This window comes from Emys orbicularis, chromosome 9, assembly GCF_028017835.1.
Source record: "Emys orbicularis isolate rEmyOrb1 chromosome 9, rEmyOrb1.hap1, whole genome shotgun sequence".
In the NCBI taxonomy this organism is placed as follows: Eukaryota; Metazoa; Chordata; order Testudines; family Emydidae; genus Emys; species Emys orbicularis.
Genome location: NC_088691.1, coordinates 63,347,854 through 63,371,969, shown reverse-complemented (window position 1 = coordinate 63,371,969; position 24,116 = coordinate 63,347,854). Strand labels below are relative to the sequence as shown.

General features: G+C 40.5%; 1 protein-coding gene across 1 annotated transcript in view; it reads left to right on the top strand.

Moving 5' to 3' along the window:
- Positions 1-24,116, top strand: part of CAB39 (calcium binding protein 39) — a 73,126-nt gene that overhangs the window by 29,537 nt on the left and 19,473 nt on the right. Inside the window, exon 3 of the mRNA XM_065410266.1 lies at positions 3,455-3,611. Within this exon, the coding sequence (XP_065266338.1) occupies positions 3,498-3,611 (114 nt within the window). The 5' untranslated portion in view covers positions 3,455-3,497. The remainder of the gene's footprint in view (positions 1-3,454; positions 3,612-24,116) is intronic.

The following is a 24,116-nucleotide window of genomic DNA, read 5'->3' as shown; positions in this document are numbered from 1 at the left end:
GGCCCTGAGTCAGTTTAAACCCCAAGCTTTTATCCAAAAGTCTTTTCTTTGTCCGTTGGTCTCTGGAGAATGAAGTTTGAACTAGTATATGCATATCTCCCCAGAGGCGTGGATTCAAAGGCTGATAACTGAGGAAATTCATGTGCATCACCTCCCTGCTAGAGGAGGTACATACAATTCCACAGCAACACATACACAATTGCATTTTTAATAGAATGTACCCCAAAGGTACTAACCCTTATTCAGTGAAGTTTATCTTAATTCCATAAGGTTTGTTCAGGGTATTTTAGGATATTGTCAATCTGTCACACTTCATATGTTTTCCTCCCTTCACAGCTGTATCCATTACGTTTCTAGAATATAGAGGGATACCCCGGCTTCTTTAGCAAGATGCAGCACTGGCTTTTTAGTAGGAATTTCAGTCTCAGGAGACACAAGTGAGGTTCCCACTAGTGTCACTCTATTTCTGCAACAGAAAAAGCACAAATAACTCATTTGCTTAGTTTTATACAATACATAAAGCACCTTGCAGCAGTGATCTCTCCCGGCACCTGCTGCGACTCAGGACTTGGATTCTCTTGCTATTGCCAGTTGGCTTATTTTTATAAATTGCTTATCAAAAACTCATAATGAAACTTCTCTGTTTACTGATAAGAGTATATTCAAATAAGAATAAGCTACATTTTGGGGAATTTATTGAATTCTATTAATTTTTTATCCTCAAATCTTCGAATTAAAATTCTTGCAAATATACCCCAAAATCATGTATGTGTCCATGTATGGTATTACTCATATGGAGCTCATAAAACTATGACAGGTAAGTCAAATCACAGGCCTTCCTGCAAATGTAGAGGCTAGACAATTTTAAATAGGTGAAGGCACTATCCTCTAGAGGAAAGTTTATAAAAGCCACTCATTTTGTAAACCTAGAAATTGGATTTATCTGATTGCCTATAGTTAAATGAGTTAGTGTAATTCTTTGCGAGAATTTTTATTCTGAAAGCAGTGTAATTGTGGGCAGAAAAATGAGTATATAACAATATCACCTTTTGATTCAATAGATCTGCTCCCTACATTGTGTTCTGTCATAGCTGCTTCTTTCATGATAAAATATTTTTTTCTACTCTACATTTAGTAACACTTATTTCCCATAGCTCTTTTGGTTCTGGAGCTTGATTTCTACTTTTGCTCTCACATCTTCAACAAAACAATTTGGACCAAATTCTACCTTTACCTGTCCAACCTTAATTAAAGATAAAGGGGTTATATAGGTGTAACAGGTGGACAATTTGGCTTTTATTGTATTTATTACCAATAGTGATACACAAACCATACAAAATTCAGCTTGACTTTTAGATCCCAGTTTGTGTTGGCAGGGCTAGTGATTTGGGGGGGAAATCTTTTAAACTGGTAAACTGAGCAGACTCTGTCTGGAGGTGATTGAGACAGATATGGAAAGCAATGACGCCACTTGTACAGAAGCAGTTTTCAGAGTGGAATCATACCTTATGGGAACACTTTAAATGCCACATGCAATTTCTAAAAGGAGTGTCATCCTGCCCCTCTCTTTTCAATAAAAAATCCTGGAATACCTGTAAATCCCTAACTGTTTGAAAATAGCATCATTTTTATTAAATAATAGTCAATAGTCATGTTTTCGCTGAAGATGGTACTGCATTGCACTCACATTTGGCAAAATATTGAGACAATATTTAATTGTATTGTCTTAAAGTAATTTTTCCATCAATAACGGGTATGCTGTTATCTCTTAAGTTATCAATTCTCTATTCATAGATACTCAATTTTTCAGCCTTTTATAAGTGCTGATTTAAGATGTTTTGAGATACGGTGGAAAAGGAGTAATTTCACCACATCTAAATATTGGGCATATTGATTGCATAAATTAAAAAGTGAAAATACTGTATTTGGAAGTGTGAGAGATCTGGTCACTTCCAATTTACTGATGTTTTGCTACTTTCTCTTCAAGAGTAGACTGATTTAAATACTTACAGCAGGAATGCATCTCCTCATGAGCAGCTATATTATTTCTTATACAGCAGCATGCAACTGTTATAGTAAGTTTTATAATCACATACCCGATTTACATATTTATGGGAATTTTCTTGGCTAAAATCTTAAATAGATCTGGTATCCTATGACATTCAGTTCTTCAAATTGTTGGCCTCATACCTGACATAACTGGCTCATGTAAAAAGCTAAAGTTTTGCAAATTAATACTTCTGATTTACAACTAAAGGCACTTGAATGGTTGAAATCTTAAAACTGAAAAGCTTTTAGTGACCTGTGATGGAAAGATCAAACTAAAATGTTTGGAGTCCATAATGAGTGAATCTACGAAATTTCAGTATTCTAGCTCAGTGACCTATGGGAGGAACTTTTATTTAAGTGACATGTAACAAGTATTTGTATTATATTAGATGAGAAGCTTTGCTGTAAATTAGATGCTAGTTTTTTTTATACTGATCCATGCTGACTGGTTATCGTTCTCATTGGCAGGTGGAGATAGAAAATAACCGAAGTTTAGGGTGACATCCTTTTTTTGTCATGACATTGTAACCTCTGCTTTGTCAGCTTCAAATGTCTTTTGTCTCCTGCAGAAGTAACCCATCAGCATTTTTCAGTGTGGGATTTTCTGTTCACTTGTAGCTGGTCTAGAGTTCTAGAAGTGCAATTTGTGAAATCATTTCGGGGAAACTATTATTGTGTGAATGAAGATAAACAAGTTTAGGAACTAAAGCTCTGGTATTCGAGCATTTATACTGGTAAAAGTTGTTTATTTTTGCACTAGAAAATCTTCCGATTTCCTATTTAATTTAGACAAAGGTATGAATATATTTAATGCAAGCGCTAACTATCCCTTGGAAAAATCTGCTAATTGAGGGCAGAGGGCATACCTCATCTTTGAAAGAACTGTCTCTGTTACTCTGTCAGACTGAAGATCATATTATGACCCTAAATGCTTTGTTTAATCCTTGGTACTGGTAATAAAATTATGTTGCCAGCAGCCATCTATGCAGTCATTTGAAATTAAGTTTCAGTACTCAGCAACAATAAGCCAGGACAAATCCTATTGTTAGTGATTTGATTTTTCTTGCCAGCATAAATTGGAATAACCTGTATATTTTTATCTTGCTAGCATGTGACTTTGAACTGTGCTATTTGTACAGTACCGTGACCCTGGGTATAATTTTTAATATCTGTCTGAAACGCTAGATGATGATTTCGGTTTGATTTCTTGGATTCTTTGTTCCATGTTCTAGGAAATTAGGAACTCAAATAGTGTACAATTTAGAGATGGTTTTGTGTTCTAGTTTAACTGAATTAGACTGCATAATATACTGACGCCTTTATAATGCTTTCTAGCTCTTCATATATGCTATCACTGTTGACCCACTATTTCCACCTTTGATATTCTTTTATTTTCTGTTTCCAGGTGAAGTAAGAGCTGCAGAAGAAGACCAGTATAGCTTGCAATAATGCCATTCCCCTTTGGCAAGTCCCACAAGTCTCCTGCAGACATAGTGAAGAATCTGAAGGAGAGTATGGCAGTTTTAGAAAAGCAAGATATCTCTGACAAAAAGGCAGAAAAGGTATATTTATGGCACTTTTTATGGGGTTTAATCTTTTGCTAGTGAAATATTAAACTTTAATTTTGGGAGGGAAAACAGAATTTACAGGATTTATAAATTAACATATGTGAACTAAATAGAAATATTTTGATTTCCCTTCACACACTAAAGATGAAGAAAAGTTGTATATTTTGTTAAACTGGTGCTTTGATCTTTGTTGACCTTGGATTCTTCTGCCTTTGGCCACTGATCTGTTTAGAATTAACTTCTCTGTAAGCAACCAACTTAGAAGGAATTAATTCTCTATGGGATCTAATTTTAATGGAAAAAAGATATACAGCTGTTGACTATCAATAGCAACCCTTGCACATAAGGGGAAAATTCCATATTGGTGACCTAACGCCCGCGGACATTGAGCAAAGACCATTACCCTGAAGCCACTCGAGGAATATGCATATGGTACCAGAATACAAATAATAATAATGGCCTGGGTATTAAAGAAAACTTCATTTGAAGTAGTGAATGTTTAGTCTACAAGTACACCAATACCTCTACATGAGAATCTTTGTTAGGCAACCTTCTGTGTTAAGAAACTGTTCCAAAGTACCCCCCAACATATGAAATACAATTCTACAATTTTATAATAAGATTACCTTCATTAAGCAACCAGTTGTTGTCAGTTCTTTGAACTTATCACATAAGACAAGTTTCATTGCATCTTCTTTATTAAATGACTTCTGTGGAAGGTCCTCCCTAAGACCCATGTCTCCCACAAGAAACCAGCCAACAAGTAATGGTTATGTTGTGCATCAGTCTGCAGTAGTGTATTTTATTTGTTTCAAATAAAGTTTATGATTTAGAACTGCCAGGACTGATCAGGTTATGTAATAACTCTGACCCGTGTAGTGACCTGATCTTTATCATTACTCTTGTCCTCTTTCCCTGTTTCTCTTATTACTTATTACATCTTGTTACAGATTATATTGTGAACATTTTGATGCAGGAACCATGTGTTTGTACAACACCAAACACAGTGGGTTTCTAATCCTTATTTTTGGAGCTTTTGGGGTGCTACTCCAGTGGCAATAAGTTAATAATAAACAATGGTAAAAAGTATCTGCAGGTCTCTTGGTGAGATGAATAGCATAGGAGGCACATACAGTTCAATAGTGGATGGAATGAAGTGTTAATTAAAAATTTCATCATAGTGTAAGAGAAGGATTAGTGTGTTTTCCTAATTAGTGTTCAGCCTGCATTGTTTGAGAATTTTCTTTTTTCCAAAACAACTGCCGAAGGACAAGGCTACCTGGGAAAATATGGATAAGCCATCAGCCACCTAAATAACTGCTTAAGGAAGTACTCTCAAGGAAGGTACAAGAACCATTTGGCCTTCCCTATATAATGCTGGTGCAAGAAGTTCATCTGCAAAGACCTTAACTTGAAAGAGGCAGTAAGTGAGTGGGTAATATTCTGCAGAGGGAACCAGCATTTAAAAATAGTAAAACTCACAAATCCCAAAGCCAAGATGACATTTAAAATGTTCTGCAAGCCAGCTTGCAAACAAAGGTGTAAATCAGCATGCAGTTTTTACTGCTCTGTACATCAATATACACATTTTGTTATCTTGGCTAATACAGGATATTGTGGCACATTCTTGATGGGAAGTGTGAAGTAAATCTGGAAATTTTTACACAGAATATATTTGCTCAGAGCATCCATACTTTGAAATTCCAGATCTTTTAATTAAAAAAAAAAAAAAAAAAAGGTAAATTTGTTCTGTGTACAAATAGTATTCTGGGTAGTGGAATTCCCTCAAACACATAGTAGAGATAGATGCTGACTGATCTTTCATTAGAATGATTCATAGAGAGCCTTTAAACTCATATAATGGATGTACATTAATTTCTCAACGGTAACCTAAAGAAAATAATGTGATTACAATTTACCTCAGTCACTAGTACTATGGGTTAATTTAAACTTTCTATAACCAGAGTATAAACATTTTCAGGTAGAAACAACAAATTGTTTGGATGTGAAACTCTAAACTTGGGGCCTCTTCAATGGGACTGATGTGTAAAGATATTTATGTTTAAAGTTATACATATGCTGCCTTAAATGCTCACAGAATAAAAGCCTTGATGCATACACACTGTATCCCTGAATATAGAATGTGTAGTACACTGAATTTGAAAAAAAAAAATTAATTGAAAAATAAGCCGTACGTGTTATCTGCGGATACAAATCAAAGGGGCATTCATCACTCAGATTACACTGGTCTACAATTTTTGAGAAGTCGTCTGCTTCAGAGATAAAATGTGCTATTTATTATGTATTTTGATGTGCTGAATTCAAATATGACAATTGAAACAACTGGCTACTGTTTCTAAGATATTTAAGTTTTTACATTTTATGTCTATGTATATTGTGTAGATAGTAGAGTTTGAATCATAAATTATAAACCTAGGTCTTTTCATGTGTTTATGGTTGCTTTACATGATAATATTTCACCTGTCCTGTTTATGTAACACTTTAAAAATCAGCAAAAGGGTTATATAAATAAAATGTATTATGAAACAAAAGGCAAAAAACTATTCTGTACATAGTTTAGTCCTATTCAGTGTCTACTCGGCGCTTCTTGGCTTGTCTCTTGTATTCATTAAATAGAGCATCTCTTGTCACTGTCCAGCAATTGTCTGCAAGCATTGATGGGCTCCATTTGCCCTGATAGCGTTTCTCCATTGTTGCAATGTCCTGGTGAAATCGCTCGCCGTGCTCGTCGCTCACTGCTCCGCAGTTCGGTGGAAAAAAATCTAGATGAGAGTGCAAAAAATGTATCTTTATTGACATGTTGCAACCAAGGCTTTTGTATGCCTTGAGGAGGTTTTCCACCAACAACCTGTAGTTGTCTGCCTTGTTGTTTCCGAGAAAATTTATTGCCACTAACTGGAAGGCTTTCCATGCCGTCTTTTCCTTGCCACGCAGTGCATGGTCAAATGCATCATCTCGAAGAAGTTCACGAATCTGAGGACCAACAAAGACACCTTCCTTTATCTTAGCTTCACTTAACCGTGGCAATTTTCCACGGAGGTACTTGAAAGCTGCTTGTGTTTTGTCAATGGCCTTGACAAAGTTCTTCATCAGACCCAGCTTGATGTGTAAGGGTGGTAACAAAATCTTCCTTGATTCAACAAGTGGTGGATGCTGAACACCTTTCCTCCCAGGCTCCAATGACTGTCGGAGTGGCCAATCTTTCTTGATGTAGTGGGAATCTCTTGCACGACTATCCCATTCGCAGAGAAAACAGCAGTACTTTGTGTATCCAGTCTGCAGACCAAGCAAGAGAGCAACAACCTTCAAATCGCCACAAAGCTGCCACTGATGTTGGTCATAGTTTATGCACCTCAAAAGTTGTTTCATGTTGTCATAGGTTTCCTTCATATGGACTGCATGACCAACTGGAATTGATGGCAAAACATTGGTATTATGCAGTAAAACAGCTTTAAGACTCGTCTTCGATGAATCAATGAACAGTCTCCACTCATCTGGATCGTGAACGATGTTGAGGGCTGCCATCACACCATCGATGTTGTTGCAGGCTACAAGATCACCTTCCATGAAGAAGAATGGGACAAGATCCTTTTGACGGTCACGGAACATGGAAACCCTAACATCACCTGCCAGGAGATTCCACTGCTGTAGTCTGGAGCCCAACAGCTCTGCCTTACTCTTGGGTAGTTCCAAATCCCTGACAAGGTCGTTCAGTTCACCTTGTGTTATGAGGTGTGGTTCAGAGGAGGAGGATGGGAGAAAATGTGGGTCCTGTGACATTGATGGTTCAGGACCAGAAGTTTCATCCTCTTCCTCGTCTGACTCAAGTGAGAATGATTCTGGTGCATCAGGAACCGGCAGTCCTTCTCTGTGGGGTACTGGGCGTATAGCTGATGGAATGTTTGGATAATGCACAGTCCACTTTTTCTTCTTTGACACACCTTTCCCAACTGGAGGCACCATGCAGAAGTAACAATTGCTGGCATGATCTGTTGGCTCTCTCCAAATCATTGGCACTGCAAAAGGCATAGATTTCCTTTTCCTGTTCAACCACTGGTGAAGATTTGTTGCACAAGTGTTGCAGCATATGTGTGGGGCCCACCTCTTGTCCTGATCTCCAATTTTGCAGCCAAAATAAAGGTGGTAGGCTTTCTTAACCATAGTGGTTATACTGCGCTTTTGTGATGCAAAAGTCACTTCACCACAAACATAGCAGAAGTTATCTGCACTGTTCACACAAGTACGAGGCATCTCTGCTCACTTTGGCTAAACAGAAATGTGTCCCTTTGCAAAATCAAACACTGACAAATAAGAAAGCACGACACTGTATGATTTCTAGAGCTGATATAGGGCAATTTGTTCAGCAGAGTGATGTAAGCTTCGTTATGATTGCATCATCCATGACTTCTAGGAATAACATGATGCAATTCATATCATGTATGACGCAATACCAGCTTCAGATTGCATCATTCATTGTTTTACCTAAAAAGCAAGTACTGTCCAAACCCAGTCATAGATTTATTCATAGATCCAGTCAAAGATGTATTTTAGTCATTTCTGGTTTAAATTGAGATCTCTTCCCTTTATAACTCACTTATCCTCCACCATTCCCAAGTCAAGGGTCGTATATACTGACCCAATAGCATATCTTGAAAACTAGAGCCAATCAACAATTTTAAGCATCATTTTCGTTCTCAGTGACCCAGAATTAGTAAAGTTTGACTACATTTATTTCAGAAGCATTTTGGCTGTAGAGCAGTGTTATTTTAAATTTTGTATGTTTTTCAGGATATAAAATACTGACTTTGAAATCCACATTCTACTAAACAGATAATTGTCCTCCCTCTGCAAAATTCCCTCTCTGGACTCAGTGACACCAAGACACGCTTTTCTCCTGCAACATATTGCTGTAGTTCTTGAGGTCACTCACTCACATCTAAATATTCAAAGTGAGGATATAAAAGGGCTCAAGGTCACAAGCACACTTAATTCCTTTCCTTATTCTCTCATTACTATGCCTTTTCCCTGTTGGTAGTTTTAGCTTAATTTTTTAATGATTTAGTCTATTTTTAACAAAAATATTTTATTGGCAATTTGCTTAGTGTAACTGTGTAGTTTAACTGAGTATCATCATAGTTTAACTTACGGATCTGAAACATGGTGTATCACAACTGAAATTGCCTCAAAGACCTTCCAATCTAATCTGAAATGAGGTAAGACAAGGCCGGTAACAAACAGTAGGAGGAAACTGCGGAGGGCACACTTTAAAGTTACATAGGTGACTCATATAAACATGTAGGTATTTTGTTGCACAACCCAAACATCACAGTTTGGTTGATTTCTTGTAGATGCCATATGTATTCAAGCATTATGCCTCCTGTCCAGTGGAAAAAAGTTGATGAATGCACCTTTACTGTCTGAAATGTCTGGGACAAGAGCATTCACCGAGAGACTTTTCAGAATAGGCTAGCTTTATCCTGTGGGCCCACCTGGGACAAACATATAGGCTAATGATCTTGAAAGCCCACTCTCTTGTCTCTGAATCTGAGACTAATCATGCTTGGTTTGAAAACAAGACATTTGAAAATCTAAGGAGTCAGGTCCCTGTGGATTTGTGTTAGATTATACTGCCCAAATAATTGTATCCCCAAATAGGAAACAGTTGTAGAGCTGTTTCCTCTGCCATCCTGGAGAAGCGAAGGCAGTGTACCATGGCCAGGGACTCCAATGATGCATCATAAGAGATGTAGGCTGGCTAGGGAATCATGCTTATAGAGGAGAACTGGGGACATGAAGCACTACAGCAGCATTTCCAAATGGAAATATTTTGGTTTTCATTGAAAAATTGAATTTTTTTGCAGAAAGCAGTTACTTTTTGTAGAAAAAAAAAAAATCATTTGGTTGAAAACCCTGTTTTCCATAGAAGACCAGTTTTGATGGAAAACTTTTGACCCAGCCCTACATATGGACAATATGCTTCTTTTTTGTGTTGGCCTAAGTCAGCCTGTATTGAAAAAAGTGTTTGTGCACATCTACATCTTGATATTTATTAATCTTCATTTGTAAGACCTAGACACTAGTTTTCATCCTCTCTGCAACATAATCTTCCAATTACCCTTTTAAAAGATCAACACCCCTACCTCAAGATGAATGGAAGCTGGTTATCTCAACACGTATCATGGAAGATTGGCCTATCAAGAGGGGGAAAAAAGGCTTATTTTTTCCCCCTTAGTTATTTCTGGAAGGTAGTTCACCATATCATAGCTCATAATTCTATGCTACCAAAGGGGTAGCAAAATCACATATCTCTTCCAGATTTCCAAGCTAGTACTATTTTTACCCTCTTTCTCTATGTTTATCTTTTCTTCTGCTCCACTTTTTACTCTTCTTGCTCCTTTTAGGGACCTGCATAAATAACCTGCCAAATAGCCATAATGAACACGGGTTGAGCAATGTGTCCATTGTATTAGTGTTGATTATTTGTGATGTAAAGGATATCCTTATCCCTCCAAGATAAGTGAATTTTTGTTTGTTTTTAAATACTTACTTTTTCTGCACTTGTTTACCTTTCTTAAAATTAAGTACATGCAATTTCATATTTTGCCTACACTTGGCCATGTGTAATTTAAAATATGTCATCTAAAGATTACACAGTGCAGTACAATAGAACTGGTTTATTGTGAAGACAAAGGGTAGCCCTGCCTTTTTAATGGATTGCAGTATGAAAATTTCAGTTCTGGTTAAAATGAACCTATGCTTATAGGGAAATTTTGTGGAAGAAAAGTTTTTGCAGTACAAAAGAATTCCATTGTAAATGCACTTATTCTCTTCAACTCTTATGGCTGAGACTCCAAACACACAAGTTTGAACATTTCTGATATAGTACTGTATTAGCATAGTTTTTGTATTTAATATGTAGCTTATAATATTTCCCATGGAGCAGTAGCAGAAAATCATATTACTGTTACTATGACATCATATAATCCTATTACTATTCTGATACACTATTTAATAAATTGTTGCTCTTGGAATGTAGAATTGTAAAGAGAAAATTTGAATAGAAGTTTTTTCAACTTTAAAAGATAACCCTGACATTCCATTAGGAGGGTGATTTATCTTTATTACGCATTTTGCCTTTCTTTCACTCTCAGAAGATGGAAAGAGACAGATTATAAGATGCTGGACAGTGTATGCACACATTCACACAAAGCACGTGCTACATGATCAGCACGGAAGACATTTTGTGAGATACAAATACATGAGATGTTAGAGATTATGGCACATCTTTTTCAATTATACAAGGGTAGTCTCCCTACTACCTGAACAAAATCTGTTTCATTACAGCTCAGAGTTCAGTGGGTTTTTTTAAGGGTAACACAATTTATTTCTCCATAGTTTATTTCTGAATGTTTTATAGCTTTGCCGTACATACTAGAAGACTGAAAATTAGCTAATTAGACACTAAATCTTTTGAAAAGGAAGCTGACACTACCTGTCTTGACACTTCATTTGGTTTTCGTCTACTCTGATTTCATGTGCTTGTGCCACTCTGCTGAAATGCAATCCACAAACTTCTTTCAGTCAGAGGCAGCAGCTTGCTGATGTTGATAGTTATTGGAGGGGGTGAGAAGGGCGGGGAGGAAAGAGTCTCTTCAGAAGATAGAAAATTGTTAACTCATGACTTTAAACTTTAGACCAAGCCTGCACAACATGCGGCCCGCGGGGGCTCACTGTGCGGCCCGCGGGGGTTGAGTAGATGGGCTCACTGTGCGGCCCGTGGGGGGGTGAGTAGGCAAGCGGTGGGTGAGGGAGGGGGGCTGAGTAGGCGAGCGGGCGGGCAGTGGCGGGGAATGAGTAGGCGAGCCGGGCGGGTGGAGGGCTGAGGAGGCGAGTGGGCGGGCAGTGGCAGGGGGGGCAGGTGAGCTAGTGGCGGGGGAGGAGGGGCTGAGTAGGCGAGCGGGCGGGCAGTGGCGGGGGGGCAGGTGAGCCGGCGAGCCGGAGGGGTGGGGGGCTGAGGAGGCGAGCGAGCAGGCAGTGGCGGAGAGTGAGTAAGCGAGCCGGGGCAGGGGGGCTGAGGAGGCCAGTGGTGAGTCGGTGGCTGACCTGTTCTACTGATCTGGTCTGGCTCCCATCCCCTCTCCCAGGGCCGGCTCCAGGCACCAGCAAAACAAGCAGGTGCTTGGGGCGGCACATTTCTAGTTGCGGCATTCTGGCGCTGGCCATCATAGGTGCCGACTCCGGGGCATGGGGAAAAAGTGCCCTCGCCACCCCAGCTCGCCTCCGCTCTGCTTCCGCCTGCTCCCCTGAGCGCACCGCCGCCGCTCCGCTTCTCCCCCCTCCCAGGCTTGCCGCGCGTGAAAGAGCTGTTTTGCGCAGCAAGGCTGGGAGGGAGGAGAAGCCAAGCGGTGGGGCGCTCGGGGGAGGTGGCGGAGGTGAGCTGGAGCGGGGAGTGGTTTCTCTACCCCCCCGTTACTTCCTGTGCCCCCCCACCCTAGCTCACCTCCGCTCCGCCTGCTCCCCTGAACGCGCTGCCACTCCGCTTCTCCCCCCTCCCTCCCAGGCTTGCCACGTGCGAAACCGCTATTTCGTGCAGCAAGGCTGGGAGGGAGGAGAAGCCGAGTGGCGGGCGCTCGGGGGAGGCGGTGGTGGTGGAGCGGAGGTGAGCTGGACCGGGGAGCGGTTCCTCTACCCTCCCGTTTCTTCCTGCTCCCCCTCACCCTAGCTCACCTCTGCTCCACCTGCTCCCCTGAACACGCCGCTGCTCCACTTCTCCGCCCTCCCTCTCAGGCGAGGGAGGGGGGAGAAGCGGAGCGGTGGCGTGCCTGGGGGAGCAGGCAGAGCGGAGGTGAGCTAGGGCGGGAGGTCGCGGGGGGCCCGCAGGAAGCAATGGGGGGGGGAGAAATGCGGCACGCCGGGGGAGGAGGCGGTGCTGGGGATTTGGGGAAGGGGTTTGGAAGGGTGGAGTTGGGGTGGGGCCGGGGGCAGAGGGGCACGAAAAAGAAAGGGGAGGCGGCCAAAATTTTTTTTGCTTGGGCCGGCAAAAATCCTTGAGCCGGCCCTGCCCTCTCCAAGGGTTGCAGCTGTCTGGAGGTGCCTGCCTTCCACGCCTTCCTCATTCACACCTCATTCATTCAACAGGGCAATTAATTACAAAGTGGGGGGAAGATCTTATTCTACTTCTAGCAAAAAGACATTTTTCTTTTACCTTAATTATACTACCTTAGGGGCCCGCTATAACATATTACCGAGGTTCAATACTGCCTTTTCGGTGGGGCGGCACTGGGGAAGGAGGGTTTGTTTCCGTGGGGCGGGCGGCGCTGGTGGGGGTTACGGCCCTCAGCTGTTTTCTTTGGAGTAATATGGCCCTCGCCACTTTACGAGTTGTGCAGGCCTGCTTTAGACTAATCCTTGTACATCACAATGTGCTATTAATAGTTTCCCCTTGTCCATGTATGTTCAGAACAGTAGATAAAGGATTTTACTTCCGTTACTGTTTGGATGAGGAGAGAACTTTTTCCATATGTTTGGTTCCATGTTCAAACAGTTCCTCTAATATAAATTGGACTTAACTCTGAACTAGAACATTAATTTGTATTTTATTTTCATCTATTCCTCCTCTTTGGTTTGCCTCAGCATTTATTTTTATACTGCCAATTTATTTGGTTTGTGGCACACGATTGCTGTTGTGAAGGTAAATATTTATTCATGCAATAAACTTGTTAGACTTGCTCTTCCCTACTTCTGACTTTGTATCAATTTACTCTATGGCTCCAGTCTTGGCCCTCCCGCTTGCCTTGACTCGTCATTTGGGAACTGTTTGTCTAGCTTGTCGATTAAGAGGTAATATATTTTATTGGACCAACTTCTATTGGTGAGAGAGACAAGCTTTCGATCTTACATAGAGCTCTTCTGATTGAGTTCGAAAGCTTGTTTCCCCCATCAACCGAAGTTGGTCCAATAAAACATATTACCCCACCCACCTTGTGTCTCCAATATCCTGGGACCAACACTGCTACTACACTGCATATGTAGTCCATATCACAGAAGAGGGAGGAGGAATGTAACTTCCTATCGAAGACCTTAAAATCAAAACCTTCCCTTCTTCAGCTAATGACTCCTTAAAATGGCCTGTACTGTATATATGTACAATGTAGGATGCTGTTGTATTGTATCCTAATTTTCAAAGTGAAATATAATTGACTACAAGTCATAAGTAAAGCTTTTATTGTAATTTCATTCAGTGAGCTAACTTCTTACTTTACACTGAATCACTGTGTAATGCAGATGTATAAAGTCTGTTCACAGCTGAAGGAAAATTAAAGATGAACTACTTAATTGGTTCTCTGCCTTGTATGTTTCGTGGAGCTGTTGGTAAGGGGGAGAAGTTCGTTATACAAATTGTTTTAAGTAATAAGTTAGAGAGTATGCACCTACACTAAGGGAATCAGGTTCTTTAATGTTGCCTTTACAAATGGGTCTCTACTGAAAAATTGGTGTAATTTTTACCTTAAAATATAGATTAATAATGCTGATCCAGATTGGTAGTTGTAATGGGATATTGTGCAGAAATGCATAAATTTTAGTAATATTTCCAAAACACGCATTTATAATACTATAATATTAAGAACCTAAAATAAAATATTAAGTAACCTCAGTATTTTCTACCAATTGGATGCTGCTGTGTAGAATGCGTTCTTTTGAGATAACAAATAGTAAATGCAGATCCACAGCTACAGCTCGTTAGCATTTGTGATGATTTTATATCATAAAAGTGCAAAGACAATGTATTTTGTCCTTAGCTTAGATATTTAACATGTGAATCTTCAACCTGAATCTTTTCCTACCATTTCTATTAGTTAAGATGGTGCTTTTAAGCCCTCTTTCTTTATGAAAGATTTTGCAGCTCAAGAACTTTAGCTACACGAACCCTCTAAACAAAATATTTGGGATTTGTATTGCTTAACTGTGGGGGAAACCTTAAGGGCTGCGTGTGTCTATGTAAAATAGGCTCATGTGTCTCCAGTGCTATTTTGGGAGTAAACCATAGGGATGTTTGTGGATATTGAAAGACATACAACCTGTTCTGGTATAATAAGTGATTTCATAACTTGTATTTTAATTGATGCCTAGTTTATTGAAGTGAACATGTTGTTTGTTTCTTAAATTTATTTTTCTTTATTTATATTTTAGTTTCGGACATTTACTCCCAAACGTGGTCAGTTTTTCCCAACTGTTTTTTTGTCAAACAATGCTCTGTGCTCACTGTTGGCCAGCATTCAGTTAGAAAAGTGTACCTGGCTTATTCTGAGAAAAATGACAGATTTTCTGATGGCTGAATGTTAACCTTACCTTCCACTTGACTTTCTTCAATTTTCAGATCAGGTTCTTTGTATCTTTGAATTTACACTGGGGACTCCTTACCCAAAGCAGGGAGCCATGAATGTTGAACATTTGAACATAGCTCTTTCTGCTACATAGGAAAATCTTGCCAGTACTTTTGTAGGTGGCAATTCCTTTTTCTTTTTACTAATATCTTTGTTAATTTTATTTTCACTTAGCACTCTAGTGTAGTTATTTAGCTTACACTATAAACCTGTCAGTGTCTATTAAGAGAAATTCCACAATACCATAATAGAGCTCTTCCTTGATCCCTGTAGTTGAATCAGCCTTACTCTAGTATTGGCTTTAAATACAATGAAACTGATCTTTAATGACCACACAAATTACCAGCAAAAATGAGTCGGATAGTAGCGTGAATATAGTTAAGGTTAAGATGATCTTGCTGCTTTCTAGTAAATGTGAAGCAAAATTGTACTTGGTATGTGTGGGAATATAGTCGCTTTAGACTGAAAGTTGCCCAAGTCATTTTTTTTTTCAAGATAGTGTTTTGCCTAGGTTTCACTCTGACCATAATCCATCTAAAAATGGCACTGATCACCATGAATGGTCAGTTCCTCTAGCATATGACATGTAGGAGGACAGAGTTGGATTCTAGAATGAGCTTGCCTTCTGGCCCTGTTTCCTATGAGAGTTAGATCAAGAGGAACTTATGAAGAGGTAAGAGTCTCTTAGTAGTCAAGGTTGAGACTTGCTTTCCGTTATAAGATCAGTTTTGCTTCTTCCTCTAAAATCCTCAGAAAACATACTTCAGATTTTGTAGCTGTAGTACGTGGCCAGAGAATAATTTTTTGGTCCACAGTTGTGATTCAGACAAATAATTGTTGAGATATGAAATGAGATATGGAACTTGCCATCTATTTATTTATTTTGCTAATCATGTTTTGAAAATTCTAAGGTTTGTGTTTAGGGTTTTTGGGTTTTTTTTTTTTTTTTTTTTTTTTTTGGCCACGTCTTATCTCAAAAACAGCTTCTCCTAAGGACTTCGAATGAGGCTTATTCAAAAGGTCTCTGCAAGCTCTGAGAGCATGGAAAACTATCTTAAGTCATGGAAAGGCCTATTTGGGAAGTTATTCACTTGTATATTAACATCAGAGTGGCTTGTCAAGAATTCCATAGGCTTTTTAAAAGGTATTAAATGTTTGGTGGAAACACAAGCTTTTTTCTTTTAGTGTGTAATAGCTTAAATCTCTAGTCCTCTTCCTTGCAAGAGAGCCTTCAAGTATACCTGATTGCTAGGGAGGTCCTCTCACGTTTTTTCCCAAAGGAGGAGGAAAAAAATGAGAGCCCCAGTCATTCTTATCACCGGCAGTCTTGCCCAAAATGGCACCCGCTAGCCCCTGGTCACCCAAAGCTGTTGGTATCTTTTTTTCCTTTTCACCCTTATCCCTAAATCACCCTTAAGGAGGACAGGCACTGTTTGAATCTTCATTGTTGGTTACTCCTTTCTGATACGTGGACTTGGCTTCAGTGGCTGTGCCAGCAGTGGCCTCAGGAGAAACTGTCAATACACTCCTCTTGATAGCTAGCGCAGCTTCTCTCCCTCCTTCCTGCCATTGTACATTCACCCCTCAAAAAAAATGAAATCCCCACTGAGCGGGATTTTTCCTGAAGACATTTCTGAATGTTTAAAGGACTATAAGAAATGTACTTATCCCATTCCACAATTTAGAGTTGAGTGGGAGATGCAACAGCTCTCTCCTATCTTCCTGTCATTGGGCCTGGTGTGCCCAGCCTTATTTTCTAACAGCAGTCTTGTCTCAGTAGGGGGCTTGAAATTTTTTTCCACTTTCTTCCCCCTAAAATTACATCCCCTTCAATGTAAAGGAATAAAATGGTCGTGTATTGTTTATTGTGTGCTATATTTATTTGGAATATTCAGTTGTCACCTGTAGAGTTAATGTCCAGTCTATATTTCTTGTTGCCGTACTAAGGTCACATTGCAAATACTGTGAAATTTTTATCAATAGGGAGACAGCTGGGATTTGGAACAAGAATCAAAGGGAATCTGAGGCAGTATAAAAGAGCTAACTGAAGAGCTAAAACCAATATGGAGACCTTACGGTTCACAGGAGTCCCTGCTTTTTGCCTATTTCAAAACTAGACTGTCTTACTCTTTAATTGTACATTGGTTTTGCTGACTTTTAGGCTTCTCTACAGCTTTATAGGCCACAAAAAGGAACCCTCTTAACAGACTGCTTATTAGATAAATAGTGTTCTGAAAGCAATCATTCCCCCTTTATATTAATGTATTATTTTATTATTTCATGTACTACCAATCATACAAGTGTAATTAAACCTGGAGTGTACATGAACTTCATTGGCCCAGATCAGGTAATCATTATGCATTGGTGTGCTTATGAAGCATTGTGCTTGTTGAAGACCCTACGGGCAAACCATTTGTACAAATAATTAGATGGTAACTGGTTTTGTACAATGTTCATTTTTCAGTAATTTGTCAGCAAGCTAATGCTAGTTCAACATGCTTAAAACAGTAATTGTTCTACAAAATATCCCCCCTACTTGTAAGTAGGGCAGTGAGCTTTTATAAAGTCATGTTGTTGTGTTTGTATTTAGCTATGTGGCTCAAAGGATAGCTCAGTGGTTTGAGCATTGGCCTGCGAAACCCAGGGTTGTGAGTTCAATCCTTGAGGGGGCCACTTAGGGATCTGGGGCAGAATCAGTACTTGGTCCTGCTAGTGAAGCAGGGGGCTGGACTCTATGACCTTTTGGGGTCCCTTCCAGTTCTATGAGAGAGGTATATTTCCATATATTATTATATTATATTCTTGAGGAAAAGATTTTAAAACAAGCAAGGTACACTGATAAGTTGGAGTAATTTCCCATGACAGATCTTCTGAGGAGCAGACTATTCTTCAGACTTGTTTCATAATAGGCAGTTTTGCCTCAGGATTTAGGTTTTTCTAAGTAAAATGTAGCCTAAATCATCAGGTTTAATATTTTTAAAAATAATTTAATTCTGAAACCCTTTGTTCTGTTTGTTTCAGAAGGAAAAAAACCCACAAAACCTTCTCCACCTCGTTTTTTAAATGTCAAACTGGTTGGTCTTAGAATGTCATGTAAAGCCTTGTAGACTGCTCCAATAAAAACAATTTGTGTAAAGAGACTCTCATTACTCTGGAGAGCAAGCATACCCTGGAAAGATAATGATGAATGAAAACAAATCCTCTCTGCAACTACCATCTTCAGAGGTCTCGTGCCTGGGAAGCAGGAGGGTCCATTGTGTCTCTGAGTGTAGTGCAAAACGTTATTAATCTCAATGTTTTTGTGGCATCTGTACCTTGAGTCGAAGTCTGTCTCACTAAGCATGCGCCAGCCTCAGGGATCCCAGAACATTCCAGCTAATTATTTTCTGTTCACTGTCAGCGAAGGAGCTACCTACAGGAGATATCTAATGATTCTAATTGACACAGTTTTATTGGTTGTAGCTTCTGTGATGCTGGCTGACCAGGTCATGCTAAAGTATATTCAGGTCAATTCGCTTGTGTAGATCAAAGTAATGGTTACATGTATGAGAGTGGTATTGGGCAGGGGTTTTCAAACTGGGTGTCGGGAGGGGAATTGAACTCAGAGGCTTGCTTTGTGAAATGGGTCGCCAGTGCAAAAAGTTTGGGTGTTTAAACTTAATGAAAACTAATGGAACATTCTTTGCATTGTTTTCACTTCTCTGTTCTTGTCATAATGTAATAGCAAACATTTACATTGTAAATACCCCTGTAACTAAATAACTCATCAGACATCAAAGAAGCCTTGGGAATGCTAATGAAGGCCTTTATCAGAAAAGGTGCAAATTCCAAAGAAAATGGGCATTGTGGTGGGGACCTGAGGTCAAAGACTCAAAGTGCATTCCACACTCATCAAAGGAAAAGCCCATGTGGGCAGAGACACTGTCAGTTTGCTTTCTGTGTGAAGATACTGTAAATATGGATTCAAAGAAAGATCCTTTATATCTGGACTGTTTGGATTCTAACAGGGCAGAATATGGGAACGAGAAGATGGAGATTCCCAGATTAATCTGGGTGACCCAGAAAGACTTTGCGAAACTGGCAGTTTTACATCTCTGCCATCATATGAAGTTACAAACTGTGATTTATCTGTTATATTTTACCTGCTTTAACCTCTCATTAACTCTCTTTTCTTTGCTAATAAATCTTAAGTTAGTTTATTATAGATTTGGTTGCCAGCATTGTCTTTGGTGTAAGATCTGGGATAAGTGACTAGTCCCTTGGGAGAAACCTGATGTGGTGTGATTTTTTTTGTTTTAATAACCTTTTATCACAAAGTTCAGTTTGTCTGTGTCAAGGTTCCTTCCCCACTCTGAACTCTAGGGTACAGATGTGGGGACCTGCATGAGAACCTCTAAGCTTAACTACCAGCTTAGATCTGGTTTTGCTGCCACCACCCAAATTATTTGAGTCATTTGGGAAACTTTGTTTCCCCCCCCACCCCCGAATATCTCCCTCCCAAGTACTATAACCCTTCCCTGGGTAGCCTTGAGAGACTTCTCCACCAATTTCCTGGTGAACACCGAACCAAACCCTTGGATCTTAAAACAAGGAGAAAGTAACCATTCCCCCTCCTTTCCCCCACCAATTCCTGGTGAGTCCAGATCCAACCCCCTTGGATCTTAAAACAAGGAAAAATCAATCAGGTTCTTAAAAAGAAGGCTTTTAATTAAAGAAAGAAAGGTAAAAATCATCTCTGTAAAATCAGGATGGAAAATAACTTTACAGGGTAATCAGATATAAAGAGGCCAGAGGAACGCCCTCTAGCCTTAGGTTCAAAGTTACAGCAAACAGAGGTAAACCCTCTAGCAAAAGGAACATTTACAATTTGAGAAAACAAAGATAAAACTAACACGCCTTGCCTGGCTTTTACTTACATGTTTGAAATATGAAAGACTTGTTCAGAAAGATTTGGAGAGCATGGATTGATGTCTGATCCCTCTTAGTCCCAAGAGCGAACAACCCCCAAAACAAAGAGCACAAAAAAAACCCTTCCTCCCACCAAGATTTGAAAGGATCTTGTCCGCTTATTGGTCCTTTGGGTCAGGTGTCAGCCAGGTTACCTGAGCTTCTTAACCCTTTACAGGTAAAAGGATTTTGGTGTCTCTGGCCAGGAGGGATTTTATAGTATTGTACACAGGAGGGTTGTTACCCTTCCCTTTATAGTTATGACAGTCTGGGTGGCAAAAAGGACTGGAGGACTGTCTGTGACTCCGTGGTAAGACTGGTATAGTGATCCAGGAGTTCACACTGGTTACTGGCTTGGTGAAATTTAATTACAGAACATACCATCAGTTTGTGGTGTCTACTCTTTTTTCCTGACAATCAGCCCTGAGATAGGCACTCATAGTAATGAGCCACTCCAGACAGCGTGACAGGTTCTGTTCAGGGATCCTTTAGTATCCTTTATCCAGACTTTAGTCAGTTCCAGTGTTCAGTTTCTGTTTTGATAATTTGTCACAAACACCAGTAGTGCATACTGATATGACCCTGAGCAAGCTGTATCAAACTTGAGTTGCTGTGTCTAGGGCTTGTGATAGACTAGGCTAAATGTTTGTGTCTGCAGCAGGCAGATAGATTTACATAGGAGCCCCATCATAAATGGCACAAAATACTCAAAATACTTCAGCTGCATCTACATCTTCTCAGCTATCTGTGTCCTCCAAGCCACAGTTTTGATGGCCTGGTAAAGAGTTTCAATCATCCAATCAATAAGGTTTTACAGCTGCAACACTTTACCCCCCTTCGTCCTTTTAGATGCCACCTCTCTTATTTTTAGGCTGCATGGAAGAACATAACATTGGACAAATAGGTTTGGGAAGCCATAACATCTGGTTATGCTGTCCATTTCAAATCTGTCCCTTCTACCCATTCTCCCTCCCCGTCCCTTTTCAGGGACCCCTTTCATGATCAATAGGAGAAATAGAACCAGTTCCTGTACAGCACAGGGGAAGGGGATTCTATTCACTCAGAATAGAGGGTGGAGTCCAATTTCAGACCTCAGGTGTCTAAATAGATATGTATTTATAGAGAGCAATCATATCTCCCCTCAGCCTTCTTTGAGTTAGGCTGAACAAGCCAAACTCTGAGTCACCTGCCATAAGGTAGGTTTTTTCCTAGTAGCCCTTCTCTGCACCTGTTCCAGTTTGAATTCATCTTTCTTAAACATGGGAGACCAGAACTTCCCACTGTATTCTAGATGAGGTCTAACCAGTGCCTTGTATAGTGGTACTAACACTTTTCGGTCTCTACTGGAAATACCTCCCCTGATGCATCATGGGACTGCATTAGCCTTTTTCACAGCCACATCACATGGCAGCTCGGTCATCCTATGATCAACACCAGTGTACCCAGGTCTTTCTCATCTACTGTCACTGATGAGTCCCCAGCTTCTAGCAGAAATTCTTGTTGTTAGTGAAAATAGGAGGGTCATGCAGGGTAGGGACTATCAAATTTCATTCCATTTCTATTACTCCAGTTTACAAGGTCGTGCAGATCATCTTGTTTGATGGTCTGGTCCTCCTCCGTATTGGCAATACCTCCCAACTTTGTGTCATCCGCAAATTTTATTAGCACACTCCCAAATTTTGTGCCAAGTTCAGTAATAAAAACGTTTAATAAGATTGGTCCCAAGACTGATCCTCAGGAACTTCACTGGTAACCGCCCTCCAGCCTACAGTTCACCTCTCAGTATGACCCGTTGTAGTCTCCTCTCTAACCAGTTTATCTACCTTTCAGTTCTCATATTAATCCCCATATTCTCCAATTTAACTAATAATTTCCCATGTGGAACTGTATCAGATGCCTTACTGAAATCCAGGTAGATTAGAACTACTGCATTTCCTTTGTCTGAAAAAATCAGTTTACTAGAGAGTTGTACTGCTTTAAATATGTCTGTTTCTCTATAGATATAATTCTGGTGATACAAAAGCTGTCTGTAAGACTGTCCCTAATTTTCCCTCACTCCCTAAAACAAACAGCTCCAGTCTGCAAGCAAATACAATCGTGTTTTCCCTCTGACTTGTGAGCAGCAAGGTCTAGAATTTGTTGGTCTGACTGACTTAAGATCATCATTAAGTATACCATAACCTAGGGAAAAACTCTCCTTAGAACACCGAGAAGTACATTGTCTGTAGTACATTGATGAAGAGGTAACTCATCTTGTGCAGTAACTGGAGTTCAAGATGTGTCCCCCTGTGCATGCTCTACTTCAGGTGCGCCAGAACCCTGCACTTTTGATCAGAGATTTTTCGTAGCAGCGTCCGTTTGGCCTGCACATGTCCCCACACATATTTGTGCAACGCACCAAGGCTGTATAGGGCTGCGCAGGTGAACTGGCCTCAGCTCCTCCACCGCAAAGTCCCACAAGGGAGACACTGAAGCAGAGCAGAAGGAGAGCAGGTAGTGGAGCACCCACAGAGACATGAATATCAAAGAAGTCCAGTTACTGCAGAGGTAAGTAACTGCTCCTTTGAGTAGTGTCGCTGTGGGTGCTTCACATCAGGTGACTCCCGAGCAGTACCCACCTAAGGAGGTGGAAGGTTCGGAGCAGTGTTCAGCAGAGCAGTGTTCAGAAGAGAGAACTGCATTGCCTGCAGCAGCTTCTGATCTTGCCACAGCTACCAACGCATAACTAGCAAAAGCATGAACAGAGGACACGTTTGATACTGTGCCGCACGAGGAATTATTGGTTAAATTGGAAAAGATGGGGATCGATATGAAATTCCAGAGGTGGATAAAGAACTGGTTAAAGGGGAGACTGCAGCGGGTAGTACTGAAAGGTGAACTGTTGGGTTGGACGGAGGTCACCAGTGGGGTTCCTCAAGGTTCGGTTTTGGGTCCGATTTTATTCAATCTATTCGTTACTGACCTCGGAACCGAATGTAGGAGTGGGCTGATAAAGTTTGCGGATGACACAAAGTTGGGAGGTATTGCCAATTCGGAGAAGGATCGGGATATTCTGCAGGGAAACTTGGATGACCTTGTAAATTGGAGTAACAATAATAGGATGAGATTTAATAGTGAGAAGTGTAAGGTGATGCATTTAGGGATGACTAATAAAAATTTTAGTTATAAGTTAGGGACGCATAGGTTGGAAGTGACGGAGGAGGAGAAGGACCTCGGAGTCCTGGTTGATCGCAGGATGACTATGAGTCGGCAATGTGACGTGGCTGTGAAAAAAGCTAATGCGATTTTGGGATGCGTTAGGCGAGGTATTTCTAGTAGGGACAGGGAGGTGCTGCTTCCGTTATACAAGGCGCTGGTGAGACCTCATTTGGAGTACTGTGTGCAGTTCTGGTCTCCTATGTTTAAAAAGGATGAACTCAAACTGGAACGGGTACAGAGAAGGGCCACTAGGATGATCCGAGGAATGGAAAACCTTTCCTATGAAAGGAGACTCGAGGAGCTCGGTTTGTTTAGCCTAACCAAAAGAAGGCTGAGGGGGGATATGATTGCTCTCTTTAAATATATCAAAGGGATTAATACCAAGGAGGGAGAGGAATTATTTCAGCTCAGTAGTAATGTGGACACGAGAACGAATGGATATAAACTGGCCGTGGGGAAGTTTAGGCTTGAAATTAGAAGAAGGTTTCTAACCGTCAGAGGGGTGAAATTTTGGAACAGCCTTCCGAGGGAAACGGTGGGGGCGAAAGACCTTTCTGGCTTCAAGATTAGGCTTGATAAGTTTATGGAGGGAATGGTTTGAAGGGATAACGTGATTTTAGTCAATTAGGCATTAACGTGCCATCGCGGGTAAAATGAGGGTCCGGCTGTAGAATCTTGCCTGTATGCTCGGGGTTCTGCTGATCGCCATATTTGGGGTCGGGAAGGAATTTTCCTCCAGGGTAGATTGGCAGAGGCCCTGGAGGTTTTTCGCCTTCCTCTGCAGCATAGGGCAGGGGTCGCAGGCTGGAAGATTCTGTTGTGGGTGGGTCAGCTTTTGTGGTCTGCATCATGCAGGAGGTCAGACTAGATGACCATATTGGTCCCTTCTGACCTTAAAGTCTATGAGTCTATGAGTCTATGAGTCTATGAGGACCGAATTGGCACTCTA